General features: G+C 56.9%; 2 protein-coding genes across 9 annotated transcripts in view; both read left to right on the plus strand.

The window, feature by feature from the left end:
* AP3D1 (adaptor related protein complex 3 subunit delta 1) overlaps positions 1–2544 on the plus strand; it is a 46994-nt gene extending 44450 nt beyond the window's left edge. For all 3 annotated transcript variants that reach the window (XM_056336075.1, XM_056336076.1, XM_056336077.1), the window contains one exon: positions 361–2544. In XM_056336075.1, coding sequence (XP_056192050.1) covers positions 361–456 — 96 coding nt within the window. In that variant the 3' untranslated portion in view covers positions 457–2544. The remainder of the gene's footprint in view (positions 1–360) is intronic.
* Positions 2545–3530: 986 nt separating this feature from the next.
* On the plus strand, positions 3531–18339 carry MOB3A (MOB kinase activator 3A). 6 transcript variants are annotated; one of them, XM_056336505.1, is made up of 4 exons: positions 3531–3663; positions 13661–14216; positions 16065–16267; positions 16934–18339. In XM_056336505.1, the coding sequence occupies exons 2-4, from the start codon at positions 13799–13801 to the stop codon at positions 16961–16963; spliced, it is 651 nt and encodes a 216-aa protein (XP_056192480.1). In that variant the 5' UTR covers positions 3531–3663; positions 13661–13798; the 3' UTR covers positions 16964–18339. The 6 variants fall into 6 exon arrangements, with proteins under 6 accessions (XP_056192480.1, XP_056192482.1, XP_056192484.1 ...); XM_056336507.1 differs by lacking the exon at positions 3531–3663 and adding an exon at positions 9451–10008; XM_056336509.1 differs by lacking the exon at positions 3531–3663 and adding an exon at positions 11165–11320.
* The last annotated feature ends 7885 nt before the right edge of the window (positions 18340–26224 follow it).

Below are 26224 nucleotides of genomic sequence, written 5' to 3' on the forward strand. Positions count from 1 at the left end.
TGAAAGAAGGTAAATCTGCAGCACTTTCTGTCTTAACAGAAAGAGGGAAGTATTCCTGTCTAAGTCACCCAGGGGCACCATGGGTAGCTGAATTCACCCGGCCCATCTAGCAGTTTTCGCTGTGCTACTACGCAGCTTGTACCTCGCCATGGGCTTTCTGTTGCCCAGTGCATACTGGGTGGGTAGCAGCAGCACTGGTGGCTTCCCCAGAGTGACCTCTCGGCAGAGCCTGCTTCGCTCCTGTGCAGGCTCCACCGCCTGTTTCCAGTCCCTGAACTTGTCTGGGAGTAAAATTGTCCCTGCTTAGAAAAGACTAATGGATTTCTTTTCTTTTTTTTTTTTTTTCTTTTTCTTTCCAAGGGAGAGAACTCTGTATCCATAGATGGGAAATGTAATGATTCCACCCTGCTTAGCAACTTGTTGGATGAGATGAAAGAGACATTGTCCAAGTGCTGAATATTCCTTACAAAATATTCCAACTACAAGAAACACACCTAATGTGTAAAGATGAGCAGACCCAAGTGTTAAGTTTCTCCCTCGTACGCATGTACTATCCTGGGGCACGTGCTTTTCAGTTAACTCCACCATTGTTGGCAGTTTAGACATTTTAAGGCTGTATGTTACCTTTTTATTTCAAAACTTTTTACAAACTGTGGTGTTAACCCTTTCTAGCCCAAAGAGATCCTGGTGACATGACTGGAGGAGGGAGGGAGGGAGGGGCGCTATTTATTCAGCAGCTCATGGAGATCCCATAAACCTTGCCATCTGCGTGGGACGGTGGACTAAGCAGAATTTTATCGACAGTAGCACAGAGTCTGTTGCTTGTGCTTCTTGCCAGGGAAGGTTGACTTGATCCTTAGCCATGGAATATGTCTTCAGGGCTGCTGTAGTTGATGTATATTTCTAGCAGAGGCTGGTGCTGGACCTGAAGGCCTCTTTTTTTTTTTTTTAATATGATTTATTATTATTATTATTATCTCAAGATCTATTTTGATCAGCATATAAACATCCTCCATCTCCTTGAGCTAATCCAAATGAGCCCTGTGAGAACTGGGATGTTGGAGTTTCTGTTTATAGTAGTTGCCTTGAGCCTTAACCTTCATTTAGTGACAGCTGAAAGAGTAGAGCGAACGCATGAAACAGGCTGGAAGTGTTACTGTGTGGTTCTCTGCTCCTGTTGACCACCCCTGCAAATGGAGTCTCTCATGCCTCTCCCCTTTGAGCAGTCTCTGCTGATGTGTTTTATGAGTCCTCTTCAATTTCACATTCCTGAAAAGTTAGGGTGTAGCAAGAAACTGGAAATCCAAAGGGGTCTGTTCCTGCTTCTGTTATCATTTTGCTCACCAGCGGAGGTTGACCACTACCAGCTTAGAGTGCCCATGTGTGTAATCCCTTGTGCTCACACCAGTTTGCAGCAGCCCTGCTCCCTCCCTCTGTGCTGTGAAGTCAGAGGTGTGGTGCTGGCTCCGTCGTCCTCCTCGTGTCCATGGCCCTGCCCTGGCAGCGGTGGCTGCAGGTTGAGCAGCCCAAGTGGAACCGGGTCCCTGCGGCAGAGCTCGCCCTGGGGGGTGGCAGGAGGGAGGGGGTGGTGGGGGTCTGCAGCCCTGCGTCTGTAGCGAGCAGGTTGCTTTAGAGGGAAGAAGGGGAGGGTCTACCAAGCAAAGCCCGTTCTGCACTAGAGGAATCCGGTGGAATCGCTGATGGGAAAGGGATGTCACTGTGTCCTTTACAGAGATGCTTAGCTGATGTCCTCCAAGATCTCTTGCTTGCTTTTTTTTTTCTTTTCTTTTTTTCTTCCCCCCAGTTCTTTTACTTTCTGTTCCATACCCGGCAAGCTGAGAACACACTTGAACGGTTTTGCTTTGAGGCACAGGTAAAGACCTGCCAGTTGCTGGTACCAGAAGGGTCCCCAGGGAGGAGTTGGGTTGGTCTGTTCTTCTCCAGCGCTGTCGCTGCTCCGATGGGCGTCAGCAGTGCTCCAGAGTGGAGCTAAAACATCACGCAGAGACAGGATAAAGCGTTGATCTTCTCCTTTGGGTGAACGTCCTGTACTTTAAGCGTGTGTTGTGCTCTTTACACTCTTCCCATGTTAAGGTATTTTTGCAAAGGCTCTGCTCTGATGTCATCGCTAGGACCAGCTTCATAAGTGACGGCACTTGCGCGCTGCGGGAATTGGCTTGCAGCAAGCTTCACCGCGGGTGGAGCGGTAGGATTTGGTATTGGTCAACCTCCCTTGGTTAGCCAGTTTGTGTATTAGAAACTGAACATATTAAAATTGTCTTAAAGGATGATGTTCCTCAATTAGTGTTCCTTTTTTTTTTAATTCATGGATGAAAACTGTCACTTTAGCATGTAGAGTCTTCTCTTACAGAATCCTGTGCAGTGATTCTAGAATTTTGAAATTGTATGATGTGTTACATTCGCAAATTTATTTGCTATCAACATTCCCTTAAAACAACAACAACAAAAAAGAAAACAACATACCACAAGCTGCTGTAATGATTTTGTGTCAAGATGATCCAATAAACTTTCAAAACAAAGTTATATTTTTGGCTTTGTGAAGAGTCAGTCCCTTCTAGTTTGTATGGACCTGGAAACGTGACGTGGATTTACCACAGTCCTGACTGCTCGTGTCTTTAGGGGAGGTACGAGAAGCTCCTTCCAGAAGCTGCAGAGGAGGTAAGAAGTCCTTTCTCACGCCGCTGCCGGGTGGGGGGGCGGGGGGGGTTATCAGCTGGGGACCGTGAATCCTGCCACTGTGCTCTCCCCACTGTGCGTATCGGGGGGTGATCGCATACCCGCAGTCAGCGGCAGCAGTGCTAAGGCACGAAGGACACGAGCAGAAAAGGACCCTGCAGTGAGGGAGACAGCAGTGATGCTGTTCTTCATCTCCTGTTTTAAACCACCTTGGTACTTTTATAGGCACCAACACTGGGAATAACCGGGCAGGCTGGCACGTTTTAGCGTGCTTCTGGAAGGCACCGTGGCAAGGAGTTGGCACTAGATAAAACGTTACGGGGCGGGGGGGGGGGGGGGGGGAATATTCAGGCGATCTTGGTTAAAGCTGCATGAGTTCTGTTGGTTTGGGTCGCAGCTGGGGCTAAAATTTAAGCACTCGGAAGTTTTTAATGGTGTTGAGATGTCTGGAAAGTGAAGGACCGGAACGAGCTGTTCTGTCTCTTCCTCTGGGCTGGCATCACAGTGTGCGAGGGGAGCACGGTAGCGGTAGTGGGGGGGTTAAGGTTGGAAATAAGGGGGGAGGGGATAAAAGGAAGTAAATGGGCGGGGGGAGGGTAAAAGGAAACAAAAAAATAAATGGGCGGGTGGGGTAAAAGGGCCTAAGGGGTAAAAGGATATAATAAAGCGGAAAAACGAAATAATAAAGGGACATTAAAGGAAATAAGGAGAATAAAAAGAAAAATAAAAGGAAATAGTCGTCTCCCTGGCTGCGGGGCCTGGGCCCCGCCGGTGCGGCCCGTCCCCCCGGGACCGCCAGCGGGAGGAGCCGGCGGGCGAGCGGCCCCTTTAAGAGGAAGTAGTGCCGGCCGCCGCGCGCCGAGCGGGGCCACCGCCACGTTCCGCGGGGCGGGCGGGGGGCGGAGTGCTGCGGCCGCACGAGGGGCAACGCTTCCGCGCAGCCACGGGCCAGCGGCGACCGGCCAGGTGCGGGGAGGGGGGGGCTCGGAGGGGAGCGAGGGGGCTCGGAGGAGAAGGGGGGGCTGAGGGGAGCGGGGCGCTCGGAGGGGCCTGTGGAAGGGGCTGCGCGGGGCCTGGCGAGGGGGGCTGCCGGGGGGGGGCCGCGCTGTCCCTCAGCCGCGGGGTCTCGGGGGGCGGCCGGGCCGGGTCCCCAGCCCAGCGCATCGGCCCGGCCCCGCGGCGGGCAGGGCCTCCCCGGGCGGGGGTCGCAGCCAGCGGCCTGTTGCGCTGGGCCCCGCCGGCCTCGGCGCTGCTGAAAGAGGCCGGGCAGGACCGGCGCCTCCGCGCAGCCCCAGCGGCGCCCCGGCCCTGAGGCCCCCGGGGGGCCCGGCTCGGCCCGGCTTGGCTTGGCCCAGCTCAGCCTGCCTTGGCTTGGCCTGGGGGGGGGCCCTGCCCGGCCGTGACTCCCCTCAGCAGGGGCCGGGCGGTGGGACCTGCTGGCGGCTCAGAAGTGAGTTAAAAAACCAGCGCAGAGAGCGAGGGCTTTGCGGAGTAACTGTGAAGTTACAGCCTTGGATACTCATGTGTTGTGTCCCGCCTCTTTTCCCTCATCCTTCTCTACCTGTGCTAATAAACGTTTCTATTTTAGGTGAAGGCATAGTCCTGAAGTTCAAACTCCTCAATCTCTTAAGTGCTTGGGGGGGAATGAGGAATTCCTCAGTTTTTTTCTGATCGTGGTGAGCTGCAGCTCTGCTGTCATGAGGGACAGCTTGTGATGCTTGAAAGCGAACGCTTGCCCTGCTTCTGTCTCTTGCTATGAGCCAGGAATGTTAATCTTACAGTAGCTGCCTCTGCTGTGATCCGCAGCGCAATAATCTTGGCTCCTTCAAAGCAAACTTGCTGTGTGTGAGAAGAACAAAGAGGGAAGGGCGGGAAGCCCTCCTGAGAGGGGAGAGAGGGATTTGAAGTTGTCCAGCCTGCGAGACAGATGCTTGGACAGTCTGTGTCATAGACTTTAGTGCTAGTGAAGAGCAAGATCCCCCTTCTCCTAGTGCTTGGAACTGAAGAGTGGCCGTGTTGTCTCGATTTCTACCCTTTCTTTGTTTAAAATCCCTTTCTGGTCTGGAAGTCTTCTGGCAAGCAGCAGGGCACAGGGAGATTTTTGCTAGGAGGTGTGAAATTTCCCCAGCCACCTGTTTATCACAGTCCCCAGGGCTTTGTCCTTGCACTCCGCTTTCTTTCCAGGCTTTAGGCTCGCATCCAGCTCTGTGTTTATCTATTGTAGTTTCTTGGACTGTGTATTCTGTATCTTAGATTCACTTTCTGTCTTAGTCATGCTCTTGTGAAGTTGGACAGGAGGGCAAGCCTGTAACCTTTCAAAATTCCCCAGAAAGGGAGGAGTGCTGGGAGTTCATGCCAGCTTGGTGGTGTGGTAGCAAAAACTGGTGTTCTCAGTTTACACTGAGGAGCTGAGCCCAGGTGCCAAGCAGGGAGCTGGTTCTCTGTGCCTGGCTCACCTTTCAGGATCTGGGATGCTCTTTTGGACACGTTACTTGGGGTTGTGCAGTCAACTGTGCTATCATCAGAAATGGAAACGGGCGCTCCTGTCTGCTTGGCTGGGGCTCAGGGAGCTCGAAGCGTACTCAGCATCTTGCGCAAAGTCCTGCTTCATGACTACAACAGTCCTCTGGTGTGGGAGCTGTTTGCCAGATGCTTCCGTGTCCACATTTGGCTCCAACATGGCTCTTCCACTGACGGGATGTGAAGTAGCACCCGAACTGAAATGGTGCAATTTAGTCCCGTTTGTAGAGGCTGGACTGTACTGATGTGTGCCGTGTTTTGTAACTCGTGCTTCTCTGTGCATGGGCCAGTGATTGCTATGGCCACGGTGCACAAAGGAAAAATGTTTCCCTTGTCAGCAGCAAAAACTTGTGGGGTCAGAGAAGGGAGATTGCAAAACCTAACCAGATCTGTGCACGGTGTTCAGATTTGGGAAAAGAATTGCCTTCAACTTGTGAGTTTTAATTTCTTATGAGACAGGAAGGTATTTTATGATACTTGAGCCATAAATGCTGCTGTAAGTGGATCCATAACCAGCTTTGCTGGGGGTTTAGCAGCTTATCTTTAGAAATACGTAATATCCAGCTAATGCTTTCAATAAAGAGTGCACCTTAGGCTGCATCTTTATCCTACCTTTTCCAGATGCCCCTGGGAGGCTGAGTTGTCAGAGACTCCTGTCTTGGTCTGCTACTTGTTTCCCTCTGGAGCTGGTCTTGCACCAAAAGTGCTGTTCTGCTTCTGATGAAATGGGAGAATTGTTGCTCCAGGTACCTGAAGCAGCCAGGGAGAGAGGGGAAGGAAAGAGGCAGCAAAGGCCAGAAAAAAACCCACTTTTGCAAGTATATAAAGGCAACACAATAAAAATCCATTGCGCTGCAGCAGCTTTGACTTCCTCCAGCAAAGTCTGGATGAAGTCCCTAGGTGCTTGGCTTTGTTCTCGAGTCAGTTTGAGAAGAGGCAAAAGCAGTGACGCTGCCGGACATTCCCACGTGCTGCCAGGGCAGGGCTGTGCCACAGTGGAATCGTCCTGCCGTGGCTGGCCACGCTTGGTGCTTGCCCTCGCCGGCTCGGGGGCCGCGGTGCTGGATTTCCCGGGTCCCAGCTGGGTTTGGGTGAATGGCGGCTGTGGCCGCGTGCCTCTGCGCTGGCTCCGAGGGAGCCTGTAGAACAGCAGATGAGCTAGAGCCATCCAAAACATGTTTTAGTTTCAAGCAGGAGCTGAGTCAGGCCCATGGCTGCTCTGAAAGGCACTGTAATTTTTTTCCTTCACCTTAACTGCAGGCTTCTCCTGGGGCTGCTTGTGGGCCCTTTTTGGTTTCTTCCCCCCTTTTTTCCTCTCACTGTGTGGCAGGTCTTATGATGTGGTTAGTCTTGAGGTGACCTCTAGCCCCACATCAGTGGGCTTATTCCTTGCCTGGAGACATGCCGGATTACTGCCGTATCTCCTCATAGAGGGGAAGAGCAGGCCTCGTGGGCATCTGCTTTCAGTGAGAAAAAATACTGCCTTTCTTCTGAAAGCATAACATGAACGTGGGGAGAAGGGGTGTTTGTCGGTGGGATTAGCCCTGCCATGAGAAAGGTTGTCCGTGTGGCCAGCTCGTGCTCCGGCTCAGTCCGTGGGTGAAGGAGCTCATAGCTCCGGCACGTCCTGTGATCTCAAACCCGTAGCCACACTGTTAAAATCATGCCTCTTGCTGTAGTCATTCTGTCAGCCTGAGGCAAAATTCATCTCCCAGCCGCTGTTACCTTTTCCTTGGGTGGAGGCAGATCCCAAAATTAGTGTAGATGAAACTGCTGTTGGCTCAAAAATATCCCTGCCCAGTGAGGACAATAATGTGGAGCCTGCAACAGCAGGAAGAAACGTGTAGCTCACAGCCTGGGCTCGATAAATACCTCACTTCCCCTTCCGAGTCCTGTGGTGGGGGGCAAAGCCAGGCTGGGGGACAGCAAAGGGTCTTCCCAAAGAAGCAGGCTGCAAAATACAGCCCTTGACACCTCGAAAAGAGAGGGCCGCTCTTAGCGCGGCGTCACTGCCTGTGGTTTATCCTAGAAATATTTGTCTGTGCAGTTAACCTGTCTCCTGGAGTCGTGACCCAGCTTGTCAGCTTAATGCAGCGTCTGCAAAGCCTGCAGCAGATTAGCTCTGCCTCCACATGCAGCCGTCATTCCGGCGTGGATGCGTGAGCGCAATCTGTGGAAACCATCCAAGAGAGCTGCAGCTCTGACATTGCAATAGGTGCAGATGTCACGTAAGAGGCAAGAAAATTGGCCCTAAATCTGTAAGCTCAGGACTAGCTGTCCCTGCTGTCCTGCAGTCATTTCTAGGCTTTCAAATGAAGATTTTTGAATTACAGCATCTCCTGTCTGAGCTTCCCTTTTCAGGGAAGGGAAAGTAGAAGCGGTGACCTTTTACAACAGTTACTTTCTCATGTGGCTTTTCCACCCTCTGTGGAGGTGGGGAGGATGTCTGGAAGGCTTGGGGGGGGGTCAACCCATGCTGGAAATTGTCTTCCTGCCTGCAAAGTTTGAAGGCGATCAGGCCCTCCCTCTGCCCAGCCAGAAAGGGTTACCCAGCCCCGTTGGCGCTCACTCCCTCACCTGCCTCCCCCCAGTGTCCACCTGCAGCACCAGCTCCATCACACGAAACCCATCACGTCCCTCCTGTCACCGCTGTGTGGTCTGGATCTAAATCCTGAGCTCAGAGCAGAGCAGTAAACTGCCAGAGCAGAGCTCCTCCGTCCTGCTCGTGCTGGTTGAGGGGTGCCTCTTGCCGCTGGGTGAGCCGGGCTCTCCGCTCAGTGGGGCGGCGTTTCCATCCGGCAGGAGCAGCAGCAGGCGATGGGCTCTGCCAGGGTGGCCGCGCTCAGATCCGCTGGGGCTGGTAACCCAGCTGTGGCTTAATTTAACTGGGCTCTTCCCTTTATTGTAGAAACTAGCCTGACTTTACAAGTGGTCTGAATGCATAGCTTTTTTAGCGGGGGGGAAGGTAACAAAGCCCAGTATAACTATTTTTAGTCTTTTATTATACTGTTTCCTCCTCTTAAGCATATAGCGATGCAGACACGCTCTGCCTTTGCATGGCTTAGAGGCACGTCCCGCTCCTGAGCAAGCCTCCTTGCAGGAGGTGCTGGAGAGATGCGGTGCCTGTACAGTTCTTTGCTTGGAAATAGCCAAATTGTGCAGCAGATTTAAATTCCGGGGGGTAGGGGGGTGGCTGGTGACCAGCAGGACTTTCTTAAAATTGACTTTGTGGTGAAATATAAAGGGCTCTTTGTTGGCCTAAACCTTGGGAATTCGACATTTCAAATGTGCGTTTCTGAATGGCTCTGTTAAGTTTGTTGCTAAGGCTGCTGCTCAAGCGGTTTCCAAAAGAAAAATGTGGATATTGTCCCGCAGAGCAGCAGAACGAACTCTCTGCTCCATCTTTAACTTTGGAGCAGCTTCAGCTGCCAGGAGCAAGTGTGGAGGGGAAAACAAGGCAAGGCAGTGCGGAGGGTGATGCCGAGCCGAGCTGCCGCGGAGCTTGCCTCGTGCAGCAGCCTGGAGCCATCTCGCAGGAGGAAAAGACAGAAACACCACGACGGAGCTCATAGAGGGGAATGATTCACTTTTGGGAAAACATTGGCAGCTCCGTGGGCCGGACTGGGTGCCAGACAGGAAGCCGGCTGACGTGGAAGTGCCGTCTCGCCGGGTTATGAATGGCCAGGCGTGCCTGCTGCGGCCGCGCTTGGCCCTCCTCCTCCTCCTCCTCCTCCTCCTCCACCCCGCATGCTCCTCGCGTGCCCTACCCTGGCTGAGGTAAGCGTGGGGACAGACCTTTTGTTTCTCATGTCATAAAACAATTCAAAAGAGCAGTCGAGAGCCTCAGCCCATGAAGGTGAGCTGTCTGGTTGTTGCCAGGCTGGCTCCAGAGGCACAGAAACCAGCGCCAGTCCAGCCCTGCTTCCTGTAATTGGTCTGATCCATATTAAAATCTCTCCTTTGATTGTAGAAAACCAGGATCGTCTTGTACCGAGAAACTGAGCTAGTGCAGAATGGCCGTGGGAAGGTATTTGTGAAAGGAGCGGGGGAAAACTATGGAAAAAATGTGCCTGTGCATCCATCTTTGCTTTTTTAAGTTGTTTTGAAGCCACTTTGCTTCTTAGGCGTGTTCTGTAAATTCGGTTTTTACTTGAAATGCTCAGAGCATCTGATACATTGTGGCTGCTTTATCAAAATGGTTTGGGGGGGGGGGGTTTGTGTCCTGTACTGGGAACTCTGGCCTGAGTGAGGGCACGGCTGGTCAGGACACTGCACCCGGCTCACTGGGAGGAAGGCGGTGGCTCATTGCTCCCTTCTCCTTTCCACGGGGACGGGGTGACCAGCACAGGCTTGTCACCAAAGGGCTGCAATTAGAAGCAGCTGCAGAAGGAGCTTTCAGCGGACTGGATGTGAAGGCTGAGCAGCAATACCATATTGGTATCGTCTCGCAGGACAGTGGCGTGGCTTCTCGAAAGGGGAACGAGAGAAATCTATCATTTTGAGAAACGCATTGCTCACTGGGGTTTGCTTAAGGGTTTTCTTACCAGCGAGGCAGCAGGATGTGAGCCGCCCCAGTGCTGGGGTCACTGCGAGGGAAGTGGCCGCGTGTCTGACCCCTCCCCAGCCTGCGGGAGCCTTCGGATTGCAGCCGCGCATGAAACGGGACTTTTTCTACCCCCTCCCCTCCTTTGAAAAAGGAAGCTCTTTGCCTCAGTGCCTACAGGCACTCGTAGAAGTTGCAGAGACGGGCTGAGCCGTTGCAAGGATAATCTGCCGAGGCTAGAAACGCAGGTAGGAGCTTGCTGACATGCTGGCTGGCTTGATTTTTTATTTTTCCCCCCTCCTAGCTGTTGTTTAGCCCCTGCAGGGTGTTAGTGGCGGGGGAGCACTGGGTGTTGCTCAGGGCAGATGCTGGCAGAGCAGTCGGGGGCTCCAGGAAGAGGCTCTCAAGCTGTTCTGGCTCTGCAGAGCGGGCAGCGTTGGGCGGCAGCCGCTTGCTCCTGGGAAACCTTGGGACGGCTGCGGCAGGCTGCGAGGGGGGGCACTTCCCAGGTGTTTTGGAGGAGGTGATCATCTCTTCTATCTTCATCCCTGCTCTGAGCTGCGTGTGGAAGTAACCAAGGGACGGGGAAGCGACCGCCTGGGCTGCCTCTACCCAGAGCCCGGGATTAGAGTAAGGCAGCGCTGCGGGAGCTGCCATCGCCGCTGAGGGGAGGGGAACAGCCCTGCGCCGGGCTCCGCCAGCAGAAATCCGTGTGAGGACTGGAGCTGCGAGAGCGGGGAGGAAGGGGAGAAAAGGAGCTTTGGGGAAGGGAGAGCCAGGCCTTGACGCCCCTGGCTGGGCAGGCAAGTTGTCTCCTTAACCGGCGTAATTCCGAGCCGCGCCCCTCGTGTCCTTGGGAATAGCGGGGAAGCCGAAGGTCTGTTTGTGCTCCAGCCAGCCTGCCACAGCGTGGGGCTTTCTGCGGCGGCTGTGTGATCTCGCAGGGGTGGCCAAGGTCCTCTCGGAGCACCAGTGACGTACGCTGTAATCTTGGCTGGCTGGAAAGGAGGGGTAAACAAAATGTACTGCAGGTTCGTTTGCGGAGGATTATGCTGTTTTTCTTCATCTTTGAAGCTTGCAAATACAATTCAGGTGCTTTGCGTGTCCCATATCCTGAGCGTTCCTAACCTTTCCTTTCTCTTCCCTGCAAAGGCAGTGTCATAGCGCTGCCCGAGCTGTGACTCCTGCCTGTGGAAGTAGGTGTTGTATGCGTGATACCATCTTCAAGCAATGTCAGGGATGCTTTTGGGTTTTGTGCCTTTTTTTTTTCTTTTTTTTTTTTTTTTTAACTTCTCCTAGAGCTAAGTGTTTCTTTTAGGTCAAAGACTGTAATTAAATAGGCTGCATCCTTTTGAAGTCTTAGCTACTCATTTTGCTAATGCCTTCAGACAGGTGCTGAGTCGTCTGAGGAGAGACAATTGGTGCCACGTTGAGCTCCCCAGGTCTCATGCATGATGTCTCCTTAGGAAGAGGAAGTTGTTTGTAGGATGAACACCGCCTTGGTACCAAATAAACCATATCAAAAATCTCTCCGCCCCACTCAGAGGACAATTTCTTCTGGTAAATGGTTGGTGTTTGCTTCTTGGTGTGCGTGGCCAAGCCCCAGGGATGTTTGGGGTTTTCCCTGTGGTTTTACCCCATCCTCTGCAGCCTGCATCCTCGCCCAGCAGGAGGGACAGTGCCCGCCTGCCGTGGGGGCCAGCATGGTGTGTGGGGGCCAGCACAGGTGCCATCAGACAGATCTGATGGCAAATAAGCACGGACAAAGTTGCACCGTGCTGAGGATGCTGCCGTTCCTCCGGGGAGCTCTGTGGAGGGCGATGCTCGTGCGTCTTTACAGCTTGTTTGTTTGAAAGGACGTTTCTCCATCTCCAGCATAGGGAAATCGTGGCGTGCAAGTGCTTCTCGGGGAGTGATTTCCTGCTGGAAATAGCTGCAGATCAGCACCTGCTGTCCACATTGTTGGTTCCTTGGAGGCTCGTCCTGCTTTGGCTCCGCCACGGCACCGCGGCAGGGTGGGCACAGCCTGCGAGGGCTCCTGCCTGGGCACTGTGCCGCAGGATGTGGTGGGGCTGTGACACAGCACACCAACCACACTGCCGGCTTGCGCTCAGATGTTCCTCCGCGCTGTTTGCTACTTCCTCTAACCACGTCTGTGGTGTGATCAAACGCCTCCTAAGGACACGTTTCTTTTGGGGGGTCGTCTTCTTTCTCTTCTTTTTTATGTCTTCTTAATTGACTCTCACACAGTAGCGTAGGGGGTCACAGCAGCTGTTCTGGCAGTGGTGTGCACAGCAAAAGTGTGCGTGCGGTGAATTCACCTTGCAGCCCAGAGTGGATCTCGCTGAGCCCCATTAAAATGCTTTTTCAGTTTCTCCCAGCCTATGTCGTGGCCCAGGTTGCAACAGGAGTTTGGATCTCTCGGCTCCTGCACAGCAGAGGTTACTGAACCCGTTCCCGCAGGAAGAGCAGCGCTAGGAAACGTTGAGCCTGTTCTTGGCGGGGCCAACTGAAGTGGTTTGGGTTTTCTTCCGTGCTGTAATTAAATAAGAAAACAAGAAGCCTTAGTTTAAATCTTTTTAATCTTTCTCCAGAGAAGAAATGCTGATTAGCACTATGCAGCATCTGTTAGAGATGGGCTGAATTGCGGCAAAGGTAGTCTTGACCTTGAATTTGGGATTTTCATGCCAGCGTTTTGAGGTTGCCATTTACCTGTTGGAACAACGCTATGGCTTCATATAAATCTAAGTGATTTCTGCTAGGTGAAAGGGATTTGTTTCCTTGCTTACAGCATTATGGAAGCTCTTTATTTGCCAGGTTGGGTAAGGCATCAGCTTTAGTTAATTTCTGATGCCTTATTTATTTCTCTGTCCGGCACGTGTAAAATAATATTTTTGGTACACATAGCTTTCTGCCTTAAGCTTCCATCAAAGAGCAGCTTGACACAAATTATACGAGGGGATGGATGTGGGAACAAAGGAGGTATAATTAGCTACAGATAAACAGAACTGTGTTTCTCGTCAGCATCCTTTCAGATCTGAACTTGTGTCTCACCCTCTTGGAGCTAATTCTTCTCAGACTGGAAGAGGAAGGCAAGCTTTCGCTGGTCTTCCAGCTTTCAGCCAGCCTTCAGCTTGAAGTGAGCTAAATTGAAATGAAAAATATGTTTATGGTCTGTCTGCACCTGCAGATGAGGCTGTGGCTGCTCTGAGAGCTGCTGTTATTTCAGGATAATTCTCTTTTCTGGTTGCCTGAGCTGCGACGACTTCTTCTTTTTCTTGTTCCCCTCTGCCCTTTTGTGTCCTGTCTTTAGCACCGCAGCAGCGCATGCGGCTTCTGCTCGAATGGCCGTTTTGTTGGAGTATGTCTGGCAACAGAGCTGAGCTGCTTTGTAGGTTGGCGTGACCTTACCTTTTAGGTAGGCTTGTTTCCAAAGCGACGGGGGGGAAGCATAGGTGAAAAATCTGGTCCAGGTAAAAGCCAGCGTGTTTTACCCTTTTTAACTATGTGGTGTGTCGGAGGTGAGTACATGGTGGCGTTTCTCCTTGTTTCTGTGGCTTTTCGGATCTCTTGGTGTGGTGTCAGGGTGGGTGGCCGCCATCTCCCACGGAGGGCACAGCTCTTCCCCGTGGGGCCAGGTCCCTCGCCCCCACGCTGAGCTGTAGGGAGACCTGGCAGGGGTGACTTCCTTCAGCCCAGCTCACTTCTGGCAGCCGAGCCGCCGCAAGCTGGGCTGGAAAGGGAAGGGGGAGGAAAGATAGCTGGCGCTGGCTTCCCCCCCCTCCTCAGATCTGGGGCGAGGGCCCAGATGGTATCCCAGATCTCTTCCTACGGGATTTAGACAAGGTTTCCTGTTGAGAGAGCTGCTCCTAATCGCTGCCCTTCTGTGCTGTGTTGCAGATCAGGACCAGATGAGTAGAGGGAGGTTTCTGTGAAGATCAGAGTCACCCCAGCCGTGCCCTGGGAAGCGGCCCAGCAGTGCTGCATCTCCAGCTGTCATCGCTACGGACCTGGAAAAGAAAGAAGAAGAGAAGAAAAATGTCCCATGCTTTAAAGCAAGTGTTCAATAAAGACAAAACCTTCCGGCCCAAGCGCAAGTTTGAGCCAGGGACTCAGCGGTTCGAATTGCACAAGAAGGCTCAAGCCTCGCTCAACGCTGGCTTGGACTTGAAAGTTGCCGTCCAGCTGCCGCCGGGAGAGGAGCAGAACGACTGGGTGGCCGTGCACGTGGTGGACTTCTTCAACCGCATCAACCTGATCTACGGCACCATCAGTGACTATTGCACGGAGCAGTCCTGCCCTGTCATGTCAGGGGGACCCAAGTACGAGTATCGATGGCAGGATGAGCACAAGTACCGCAAACCCACAGCCCTCTCTGCTCCCCAGTACATGAACCTCCTGATGGACTGGATTGAGGTACAGATCAACAACGAGGACATCTTTCCCACTAATGTTGGTGAGTTCAGTTCCAGCTGTGGCTGGGGAGAGGGAGGCTGGTGCAGAGCCTTCTCCTTGGAGGCCTCGGGTCCCATTTCTGTTCCAGGAGATGCTGTTGCACAGGTCACCCGTGTAGCAGAGCTGTTTCCTTTTGTGCCACTCAGAGGCTGGCAGCATAGTAAGCTCTTCCGAGCACCTGAGAAACTTCAGAGCTCTTCTGGAGTGCTAGAATACCCAGAGCTGTGCCAGATCCCGTTTGGAGTCATGGATATCTCGAGGAAAGCCAGGCTGAGCCTAGGCAGTGAAGACAAGAGGCTCCTCTTAGAAAAGTCAGTCCCTGACATGACTCTTGAGTAGTTCATGTTTGGAGGACAGCTCTTGTAGAGCTGATTGCTAGCTTGGGTTCAACACGCGTGCTCTGCGTCGGCCTGGTGATGGTGGCCACGTTTCCATAATTAGCCTCTTTGTTATTACAGGCTGGTGTTAGCTGACTCTGCCCTTTCTAGCTCAACGCTTCCTGGCGTGCACTCGGCTGTTTGTTGCAGCTGGGTGGGATGCTGACATGTGCATGGAGGGAGGGGCAGCGTTTCATCTATTGCCAGGGTGATGGAAATGAGAATTTGGCCTAAGACACCTAAATCTGCATATCCAAACCCAGCTTTGTGTACTGGCTTTGGGACAAAGATAGTTGGGGGTTTTGTTTATTTTGTGTACAATAAGATGTGAGAGCTCAGTATCTAAAGCATTAGGTATATATGATTGATCCCATTCAGAGCTCCCATCTTCTGGGATGCAAAAGACAAGATGCAGCAGAGCTCCCTCCCTCCTGCCCCGGCGTTAATCCCGTCGAAGCTCTGACGGGATGCAGTTGGCCCCTCTTTAGGACACGTCTGCCGCCTCTGCCACACGAGCATTCGCAGGGCTCCTCCACCCGTGCCAACATGCTGCTTAAACCTGGTGCTGAGCAGGCAGAGGTGGGGAGCAGGGTCATAAGCAGCCAGTTCTTCAGACAGCTGAAACACTAAAATCCTCCCCGCTCGTTCCTCCTGTCGCCCAAATGACTGCTGCGTTGCCTTTAGCTGGGACTCTTCTGCGAGACTCTCTGGGGACTGTAAGCAGGGTGTTTGTTCTGTTCAGGGAGGCAAGACAAGTTTCCGACAGCAGGAGGGTTGTGGTTTGGGTTTTTTTATTTTTTTGATTGATACTGTTTTCAGCTCGGCTTTTACCAGATTCCTCACCCTTAACGCCGACTGAAATGCTGCAGTTCTCGCAGAGCGCTGGAAGGGTTTAACTAATCCTCGTTCCTCCAGAAACAACCTGTGTGAACTTTAAACTGTGGTGTTCTACTGGGATGGCTGGTTGGCCAGACTGCTCTGCTGCAGGGCCCCAGCTAAACAAATCCCAAAGAACTGATGCCTTTAAAGAGGACCTTACCATATTTAATTTTTAACCAAAGAGCTAAGGACACATCCAAGTAAGAGGTAACTGTGGGGAGTTAACAGCACTGCCTCTTCTTTTGGGAACTTTTTTGGTTGTATCTATTATTTTGCGCTGTTTATATAAACACACCAAATGGGAGTAGAAGAAACCTCTATCAGGCTGAAACAGCTGCTGGGAATCTTCAAGGCTGGTCTCTTGCTTTCAGTTGCTAGTGGCAATCGATTGCATGCAGCATACTGTCACTTAAGAAATTTGTGCTTCAAAAAATCTGATCCAAAGAGAAAGGAAAAAGGAGGGAGGAACTGGAAATTACCGGGGACAGAAGCCCTTTTGTCTCAGTCTGTCCGTTTTATCAATGTGTTTTAGCCCCCAAGGAACCAGTTTTAACTTGGCTGAAAGTTTCTCGTGGTCGTGCCTTCCCTCCCAGGTACTCCCTTCCCCAAGAACTTCCTCCCGGTGGTGAAGAAGATTCTCTCCCGGCTCTTCCGGGTCTTTGTCCATGTCTACATCCACCATTTTGACCGGATCACCCAGATGGGGTCGGAAGCCCACGTGAACACCTGCTACAAGCACTTTTACTACTTTGTGAAAGAGTTTAATCTCATAGACACCAAGGAGCTGGAACCACTGGTGAGTGTCTGGGTGGGCTCGGGGTACACGTTGGTCTGTCGGGATCCGCAGCCAGCACAGAAGGGGTGGGCTGGGGGCAGAGGTCTCTGGTACCTTCTCAAAGCAGGTTGCCCGAATTCAGTCTGTCGGTTGGCCTTGCAGTTTGACCATCAGGAAACTGGGAGTCAGGATGTGCAGACACAGCTGGGGAGGGGCGCTGGGCGCTGGCTGGGGGTAGGTGGCTTGTCCTCCAGCAGCCTCTCGCGTCTCCAGCAGCCGGCTTGCCTTGTTGGTGTGCTCTGCCTGAGCCTGGCACTGTCGGCCATCCAGGACGTGGATGGCCAACCCCCCCGTGCCTCCTTCCCGTGCTGAAAAGCGAGGGCAACGCCACTGCCGTTGCACGGAGCCTGGAGAACGTGACCTGTTAGGCCTGGGAGGTGGTGATGGTGTTCCCGGTGCCGTAAGCAGCAGAGCGGACTTGCGGAGCCGCTGGGAGGTGGAAAGGTGTCCTGTGGTGCCTGGGAATGGGAGTGGTGGGGGGAGCAGGGACCTGCCCAAACGGGAGCTCTTAGTAGCAGTGTCACCGCCTGCCCGAAAAGGGTATTGATGACTAAACAACAAAGGTGAGGCTTTTTTCATCCACACCCTCACCTGGCAATCCCCTTGTCTTTTCTGTCCCTTTGACAGAAGGAAATGACCTCCCGGATGTGCCACTGAGATCAGACCCTCCTGCTCCCACCTCGGCATCTCTTCCGAGGACTCCGAGTCCCACTCCTGTACTGGAGACGTGATTCAGGGGGAGAACAGAGACGTTTTGTTAAAGAAATCTATATATTTTTAATGAGTTTCAAGGTAAAACTGTGATATCGCAGGAATATTTTTTTAAAGATGCTCTAGATAAACTAGTTTTTTATAGTAATTTCTATAAAAAAAAGAAAATATTTTGGGCCACTTGGTGGAAATGCTTGCTCTTTGAGGAGGGAAAAGCCATGTACCGCTTCTTCCCCGTGCCCTCACTGCAGCGGCACCGAGTGAGCCGAGCCAGATGCTTCAGCTAGAGCCATGTCGTGTAGCTGGTGCTGCCATGGACGCGGTACTGCCCTCCAGGCACCCATCTCCCACCCAGGAAGGGAGGTTACATGGGGACTGGGGAAGAAATGCTGGTGTACGTGGATCCCCTGGGGTGCTGGTTGGTTCCAGCACCTCTTCCACTGGCTGTGAGTCCAGTTTTTGGACAGAGCTGCTTTTGTGCTCACCCTCCCTTGGCATCCTGTCCCCAAAGCTTGGCCCTCCTTGTGTTCTCTCTGAAAGAAGCCGGACCTGGGTTCCTTTCATGGCTAGGCCAGCACTGCCGCTGCTAACGGAGTCTGCGGGAGCGCTGCTGTTGTGAATCTGCTCACACCAGCCCCCAGCTGAGCTTCTCCCCACGCGCAGCCCCACTGCGGCTCTGGATGCGCCATCCCCACGGGGGACAGGGATCTGCGCCGGCAGCGTCAGGCCCAGCAGACCTGTGCTCGGTGGGAATGACGCAGGGAAGGCACTGGGACACACGTGGGGAAGTCGTCTTCCCGAACACCTGCACTTCCCCATCTCCTGGCGGTACGCTGGCCCTGCCGAGAAGGACCTGGGCTGCTTGCCCTCCCTGCCTCGCTTACTGGGGGCGTGTGGACCATTTTCTGCTTCCCATTAGGGTACAGAGCCTTCTCCCTCTTACCGAGCAGCACGTCCCCGCTCAGCTGCACACATCTTGTAATCAAAGTCTGGTGTGCAGCCAGAGCCCGCTGGCCCTGCCTGCTGCTTGCACAAGCAGCTCCACTGCGTGACGAGAGCGTTGCGGTGCCCCTGAGGTAGGTAGATAGGTCTACCTAGGGTCTGGGGGGAGTGGGGGAGCAGGGCTGATGGTAAGAGAAAAGGTTTCCATGAACAGTGACCAAACTACCACTAACCACTTCTTCCTTACAGAGTTTTTCTGTGTCCTGGAATCTCTGTACATACGTGACTCTCATTTCTTGTACTATCGTTAGGACACTCATACAAATACCACTATAGTTCTCTGAAATGGAACCAATAAATTATGTTGTATTTACACAGCACGCTCCGATTGCTAAATGTCTCGTGATTACACATTCGTCAGAGCCTTTCTATCAGCAAAATAAACACGGTGTGTTTGGACTCCTCGGGAAGCGTGTGCTGGAGAGCTGTTTCCTACAGTTGCTAAAAGCCGTTGGGTGTGCGCTCCTGGTTCGACTGCCGCAAGGTTTGATTCCTCCTGCTCTCGAGGTGCCAGGCCTGGGCTGCTGCGAGCCCCACGCTGGCTCCCGGGGCTGTGGGGCAGAGCAGGCGGGTGCTGGAGCTCAGCCAGCAGGCCGAGGTTGTCCTGACTTGTCTCTGTGATGTCCCTGTACCCGAGGGCTGAGCTGTTCTGCCAGCTCTGAAACCTGGCTGGCTGTGGGCAGGGAGGTGGATTCAGGCTCGCCAGCGCCGACGGGCTCTTTGCTGCCACCGACAGCCGTGGGCACCGGGGCTGGTGGGCCACGTTGGCCAAAGCACTGCGCTGATGATCTGCATGTTATTTTCCTGCTGGGGGGGAGTAAGGGCCTCTGCAGCCGGAGCTCCTGCCGCTACCTGAGCTGGCTGTGCCCTCCCTGCAGCACCAGGTCCTGCCCGCTCCCCCTGCCTGCCGCCGGTGCTGAGCCCTCCCGAGCACCCTCCGGCCCCTCTCCCAGGGTTTTGTGGGTGCAGCTCAGCTGGAGCCACTTCTCCCCCAGCTGGGTGCTGCTAGGGGGTGCGGTGTGGCCACCCAGTGCTGTGGCCAGAGCCCCCCACGGAGCTGGGACCCATTGCTGCCTGCGAGAGGGTGCAGCAGCCCCCCCAGCCCCTGGGGTGCTCCGGGAGCGGGGCCAGACCCCGGGCACGAGCAGGGAAGGGTACAAATCCGCAGGGACCGGGGTTATGATGGAGGTGGAAGCAGGTGGGGAGTGCTGCCAGGTCAGCTCGTGGTGTTTCCCATCAGCATTCCCTGTGGCGCTGAGCTCCGGTGCCATCAGCACCGTGTCCGGGGGCACCAGCACCCATCCAGCTGTCACCCACGGGGCTGCAGGGTGCTGCCCTCCGCCACCTTCCCTTTTTGGAGGGAAGGATCCGGCTGCTTCCATGTGCCCCTGGCTCAGCTATGGGAGGAGGAGGAAAAACGCCTTTAGTGGAGAAGAGCTGATGGAGCGTGAAGGTGCGGCTGCCGCCGAGCACATCCTCTGCAGCGTGCGGCGGCGCAGGATGTTGCCCAGACAGGTTTGCAGAGCCAACGCTCGGCCTCCCTGCTGCCTGCGCCGCCCAGCAGCACCCTGCTTTCATCTCGCAGCGCGGGGCCCCGTGGTTACTCGCCCATGAGCCGCAGCCGCCTTGTTGCGAGGCCAGTGGGCTGCAGCGGGAGCCGAGCCCAGCCTGGTGGAGCAGGTTCAGCCGCCACCGGGACCCGTTGGTCATTTTATCCCCTGTCTCTCTGGGCGCTGGTGGGAGGCACAGTGGGGTGGCACGAAGGCTTTGGTGAGAGCCTGAGAACAGATTTGCAGATCCAGGCCCGGGTGGAGCAGGTAATGTGCCCAGGGCTCCGGCAGCCCCCCCTCTGCGGAGCTGCCCCCTTCCCAAGAAGCACAGATGGCAGCGGAGCTGGCGAGGGGCTGGGGGGCTGCAGGGCGCTCTGCCCGGCGCGGAGCGGGTCAGTGGGGCCGTATGTTCCACGGGAAATACAGTGTCCTGCGGCTCAGTGTGGTGTCACCGCTGCTCCCGAGGGAACGGCTCGCCCTGCGCCCTCTCCCCATGGGGCTTCTCCGACGCTGAGGAGCTCCAGAGCTTGAGGACTCAGTTCCCGTTAGCTGGTGGCACATCGGCGCTGGTTCCTGAAGCGGGGGAGTAGGGGCAGCGATGGCACGGGCCCTTGGCACCAGCTACAGGGGGGGCAGGGTCTGGGGGTCTCCTACAGCATCCGCAGCCGTGGGGCTTCAGCCAGGAAACGTCCGTGGGGTCTGTGCGGGAGCCACGTCCCCACTGCGGGAGGACAGGGACATCCCCAGCCGCTGCTGCCTCCCCCCGGTGCAGATCCTGCTCAGGGCGCTGCGGGGGCTTTGCTGCAGCATAAGCCGGTCCTTAGCCCCGCGCTGACCCTCCAGCCCCAGCAGCTCAGCAGATGGTGCTCAGGGCACGTCCCTGCCTGCGCCCCGCAGGAGCCACCCCCCAGGAGCCACCCCCAGGGGCCATGGGCTGCGTGTCCCCCCCAGGAGGTTCTGCCGCCTCTCGAGCTTGTTCCCCCTTGCACCTTTGGGGCTGGGCAAACAAGGGCAGGGGGTAGCACGGGATGTGACCCCGAGCATCATGCCCCATGGCCAGCTGCTCCTCTGTCCCTTGTCCCCAAGCAGCCAGCAGCTTTCCAAGTGCTCTGAAATGTGCTTTTTGGTTGGGTTTTTTTTTTTCCCCTCTAGACAGCTGATGCTGGAGGGGACCCTGCAGGGCCCTGGCAGCCACCCAGCCTGGGCAGGGGGGTGGGGGCCCTGGCTTTGCGCCCCTCTGGTTTGGGGCTCTGGGACTCCCTGGAGGAGGTGACAGCTGTTCCTGTGACACAGGCACAGTCATGGGCATGGCATGCGCTCCCTTCTCCCTTGTGGAGCAGCCAGGCCAGCAGCCAGCAGCTCCCCGGCCCCGTGCTGGGAACGTGGGCCAAAGCCGGTGACCCTGCCGGAAAGTGCCGGAGCAGGGACCGCGTGTCCCGCATGTCCCACGTGTCCCTTCCCTGGCTCTGATACCAGAGGGCATCTGCTGCTCTGCGCCCATGCTGTCCCCACAGGAGGGGACAGTCCCTTGCCACCATGGCTCACACAGCACTTAACCACCAGCGGCTGAAGGACAGGGGCCCTGGGTTCGGTTTGGCTCCTGCAAACCCGCCAGGAGCAGCCGCCGGCACCCGGCAGCTCCCAGTGGCTCCCAGTGGCTCCCAGCACGGCGGTGCACAGCCCCCACTGTGGCTTCCGTGCTCTTTTCAGGCAGCAAGGGAGCTGGGGTGATTTTTTTGTGGTGGTTTGGGACATATTCTGCTCCTTCTAGAAAACCCTGCAACATGCCAGCTTGCATGTCCCCTCCCCAGTGACTGGGGCCACGCACGGTGACCTGGGGCTGCTCTGGTGGGCTTCCCCCCTTCCCGGGGGATCTGGAGGATGGAGAGGGGCAAAAAGAGCCTGGGGTGTTTACAAGCCACCTGGAAATGCTTCTCCCATCTGTCCCCAGTGACGAAGGCAGGACCACCACTGTGGCACAGCACGAGCCCCCCCCGCCCTGCTCCCCAGACACCCCCAAACCACGGCTGCTGGAGCTCCTGCCCCGTCTTTTGGGGGGCTGCAGGGATTTCCCTCCCCAGAGTGACTCCATCCGTCTTCCCAGCGGATGCCTGTGCCAAGCCCTGGCCCAGCTCCCCTCCCCCCCCCCCCCCCCCCCCATCCCCTTGTCCTCTGAGTTTGGCCGGTGCAGGGTGGCAGAGCGGTGGCTGGCCATGTCCCCAAAGGCTTTTTTTGGGTGAGAGCACCCCGGTGCGTGTTTGCACCCCCCCTCAGGACTGTGTTGCCCGGCTGCTTTGGCTGGTCCTTCACCCCACAGAAACCAAGCGGGGTTCGCACTGGCCCTTCCCCACACCGAAGGATGGAGGCCATGTCCCTGGGGCCATCCATGTCCCTGGGGCCACGTCCCTGGGGAAAGCCCACCGTGGAGGTGGCACTTAGGGGTGCGCTGAGCCCCGGCATCCTGCCCCACAGTGGGGAGCTGGGTGGGGGGTCAGCCCTGCCCCAGAGCCGTGGGGGCTGCACAAATATCCCCGGCTGTATCGGGGCGAGGAGGGGAGCTGGGGACCTGCTGGCAGACAAACCAGCATGGCTATGCATCCATGTGCACCTTGGATATGCACATCTGCATGTCCTCCGTGTCCCCTGTCCCCCCCCGTCCCCCCCGTCCTGCCCCAGCAGCAGAACCAGCACCAGGAGGGTCCAACCTCCGGGTTTCTGCCTGGCAGGAAATTCCAGGTTTTTTGCAAGATCTTTCATTTGAAACGCAGCCAGGGCTCCAAATCCTCCTGCTTCCAGGGGAGGCAAGCCAGGCCCCCCTTGTGCTGGGGAAATAACACAAGGAAAAAGGATATTTTTTTATTATTATTATTATTAATTTTTTTTCCTTCCAAACCAGAGCAGCAGGGCAGGAAGCCCCGCACACCACGAGCAGCCGCCTTCCCGCTGCTCCTGCCTCCTCCAGGGCTGAGCCACATCCCGTGGGAGCGGGACTGGCTGTGCCACCCACCGGAGGGGCCACAGGCAGGGTGGCCACGGTGGCCCCCAGCCCACCTCGTGCTCCCCCCGCTCCCCACGCCAACAATAGCCGCCTTCCGGCACGGCCCTGTTCGCTTTCCTGTTTTCCCTCGGCCGGTCTTGGTGTGTGGGGCTCCGCTGGCGCGTGGAGGCCCCCATCCTGGCAGCACCCAGGGGTGCAGGGACAGGCGATGCCGGGGGAGGGGGGGGGGGGGGCACAGCTGCCCCAGGGGTGTTTCACCACTCACGAATGCCAGTGCAAAACGTGGCCCTGGGGGGTTTGCTGCCACCAGCCCCAGCTTTGCAGCCCCCAGGATGCTGGATGTGTCACCCGGAGGGGGGCTGGGGGGCTCTGCGCCCGCCGAGCAACAGGGTGGCATCAAATGCATCAAAAATCCTGTTTTCCTGAAAAAAATGTGGATGCCTGGCGCTAGGAGCCTCTCACTGGGTGCCAGCGTGGCCCCTTCTACCGCCTGTGGGTTTGCCCAGGGCACGTGTCTGCCCACAGCTGGAGCTGCTGGAGCAGGGGGCTGCCACGGCCCTGGATCAGTGAGGGCTACTGGGGGGGTGCAGCCCAGGACCCCCAGTTTCAGCCCCCAAACACACCTGCCCAGGGCAGGCCCGGAGCATCAGGCTCCAGCAGGGTGGTTGGGCTGGACCCTGCAGCCGTGGGGTTGTGCGGGTGAGGGGGACCCCTGGCCCCCAGGGCCGAGGCACCGGGATGAGCGTGTGCAAGCAGGAAGCAACACGTGGAGTGGCGCCGCCGGCATGATGGTGTGTGCGTGTGCACACGTACATGTATGTGCATGTACATATGTGTGCGTGTGCCAGCCTTCAGGCAACCACATGGCTCTGCAGCGATGCACCTGGAGAGGCTGCACATGCGTGTGTGTGTGTGCGTGCACATGTGTGCCAGCTACACATGCGTATGTATGTGTGTGCACATGTGTGCTGGCCACACAAGCATGCAAGCGCCACGTGGGGCAATGCTCTGCTGCCTCCTGCTTTGCCCTCGCACACACGTGCATGTGCTTTTGCACACATCCAGCTGCAGCGCAGCGTCCAGCCCCGGTGGGTGCACATCCCCTGGGTGCTGGCGGCCGATGCCACGGGTGGGAGCATGGGGAAGGGGAGGGGGGTCCCAGCCCCCCTGCACCAGCGGGAACCCCCTGGGCCAAACAGCACTGGGTGTTCACTCCCTGCTCCCGGCAGCCTGGGACCCCGCAGCCAGAGGAAGCCGCCCCCAGCCCTGGTTTGAACCGTGCTGGCATCGCCCGACACCTCCCAGGTGGGATATGGTGCAGGAGGAGGCAGCGAGCCGGGAGCATGCAGGGAGCATGCAGAGTGTGCAGTGAGAGTGCAGTGAGTGTGGAGCATCAGCTGTGAGCACAAGGGGAGTGTGCAGTGAGTAAGCAGACATGCAGTGAGTGTGCAGTGATTAAGCAGGCATGCAGTGAGTGTGCAGAGAGCGTGCAGTGCAGAGCATGCAGTGAGCATGCAGCAAGCACAGAGAGAGCGTGTGCCAGGCGTGCAGCAAACATACAGAGGTCACACAAGGGCCACATGGCAAGCGCACAGTGGGCAGCAAGCTTGCAGTGAGCATGCACCAGACACACAGGGAGGGTGCAGCGACCACGTGGAGAGCATGCAGACGACTTGCAGGTGACATGCAGATGACATGAGATGCACCAACACCTGGAGAGCACACATCGCCCATGCAGCAAGCATGCAGCACACATGCAGTGAGCACACAGCCAGCATGGCTGCAAGCACTCCAGCACCTGCGTGATGACAGGGACCCCCGCGGGCTGGGCGAGCTGCCCAGCCGCCCTGGGTGTCCCCGCCACGCAGGCACCCCCAGGTGACCCCCCGGGGCTGTGGGTGCCAGTGCTGCCGCCCTGTCATTACTGGCTCGGTGACCTACATGGCGGCGTGCGCAATTTTTGAGGCATGTGGCTCCTCCGCCCGTGCTGGAGCCACCCGCCGAGTGCGCCCCACAGACCCTGTCCTGGGGGGCCAAACCCCTGCGAGCCCCCCTTGTCCTGCAGCACCACACCTGCCCCCTCCCTCTCCCCCGCCCCCCCCCCGCCTGGGCTAATTGGGGGCCCCTCATTAGCAGCAGCACTAATATAGGTGGGGGATAATAAAGGTGGTGGGAGTGGGAGGGGGGCCCGGCAAAGCAGGAATGGGGGGGACTCGGCGAGCACCTGGGGGGGCGGCTGGGCCCCCACCGTGGTGCCCCACGCCAGGATGGCACTGGTGGCTTTTGGGAGGGCTGCAAACAGCAGGGTGGGGGTGTGAGGAGGCAAAGCTGGCAGGGGGCTGCCGTGGGGGGGCTGCCGTGGGGTGCCCCAGGGGGGGTGGCGGCGGAGGGTGGGGGGGGCGCGGGGTGGCAATGGCGGCGGGGCACAGCCAATGTGCGGCGCGGCCGGTGAAGTCACGCTCGGCGTTGCTGCAGCCATTGGCCTCAGTGCTGCCGTTCTCAGCCCCCTCGGCGTCACGTCACGCGGGGGGGGGGCACACACAACCATGGCACCTCCGCCGTGATGGCTCCCACGGTGCCACCGAGCCTTGAAGGGGGGTGCCATGGCAGGCTTCGGTGGCCTGCAGGGACGTGACCAGTGGCCTGCAGGGATGTGACCCCCCTGCCCTGCCCCCCCCCCCTCAGGCCTGGCTTGTGGGGCTGAGCACTGCCCCACTCATGGCATGTGTGGGCTGGGGGGGTCAGGGCCAGCCCTCCCCCCCCCCGCCCCAAGACTGGGGGCTGCAGAAAATGAACTTGGAGCTGGAGTGTCCTTGTCCCCAGGCGCGGGGAGGGGGGGGCAAGTGGTATCCCTGTCCCTCGGTGCAGTGCAGGGGGGTCTGGGGGGTGTCCCTGTCCCTGGGTGCAGTGCAGGGGGGTCTGGGGGGGTCTCTGTCCCTGGGTGCAGTACAGGGGGGTCTGGGGGGTGTCCCTGTCCCTGGGTGCAGGCTGAGGGGGCTGGGGGGGGGGGTGTCGCTGTCCCTGGGTGCAGTGTGGGGGTGTGCCTGGGAGCAGAGGTGCAGGGAACCCCGGGGGGGGTGTCCCCAGTCCTCACTGTGCAGCACAGGAGAGTACGGAGGGGGGCAGGGGGGTGTCCCTGGAGCAGCACAGAGGGGGAGGGGGGGCAGCACGGGGGGTGCCCGGGGGCGTTTCGGTGTCCCCAGTGGGTGCCTGGGGGCTGCTGGTGTCCCTGATGGGGTGGTAGTGTCCCCGGTGGGTGCCAGGGGGGTGCAGGGGTCTCTGGGGGGGTGCTGGTGTCCCCGGGTGGGGTGCCGGGGGGGTGCCGGTGTCCCTGATTGGGGTGCTAGTGTTCCCAGTGTGTACCGGGGGGGTGCAGGGGTCCCGGGGGAGGGGGGGGCTGCTGGTGTCTCCAGGGGGTGCCGAGGGGGTTGTTGGTGTCCCCGGGAGAGGTGCTAGTGTCCACGGTGGGTGCCGGGGGGGTGCTGGTGTCCCCGAGGGTGTGTGCAGGGGTCCCCGGGGGGGGTGCTGGTGTCCCTGGGGGGGGGTGCAGGGGTCCTCTGTGGATGCCAGGGGGGTGCTGGTGTCCCCAATGGGGGTGCTGGTGTCCCCAGTGGGTGCCGGGGGGGTGCTGGCGTCCCCGCGGGGGTGTTAGTGTCC

Source organism: Falco biarmicus, chromosome 4, assembly GCF_023638135.1.
Source record: "Falco biarmicus isolate bFalBia1 chromosome 4, bFalBia1.pri, whole genome shotgun sequence".
Classification (NCBI taxonomy): Eukaryota; Metazoa; Chordata; class Aves; order Falconiformes; family Falconidae; genus Falco; species Falco biarmicus.

What these genes read in the sequence shown, in the direction of transcription:
- MOB3A (XM_056336505.1), top strand. Translation starts at nt 13,799, where the DNA reads ATGTCCCATGCTTTAAAGCAAGTGTTCAATAAAGACAAAACCTTCCGG. An exon ending in CATCTTTCCCACTAATGTTG is followed by an intron (nt 14,217 to 16,064) that starts GTGAGTTCAGTT and finishes CTTCCCTCCCAG; the next exon opens with GTACTCCCTTCCCCAAGAAC. An exon ending in CCAAGGAGCTGGAACCACTG is followed by an intron (nt 16,268 to 16,933) that starts GTGAGTGTCTGG and finishes TCCCTTTGACAG; the next exon opens with AAGGAAATGACCTCCCGGAT.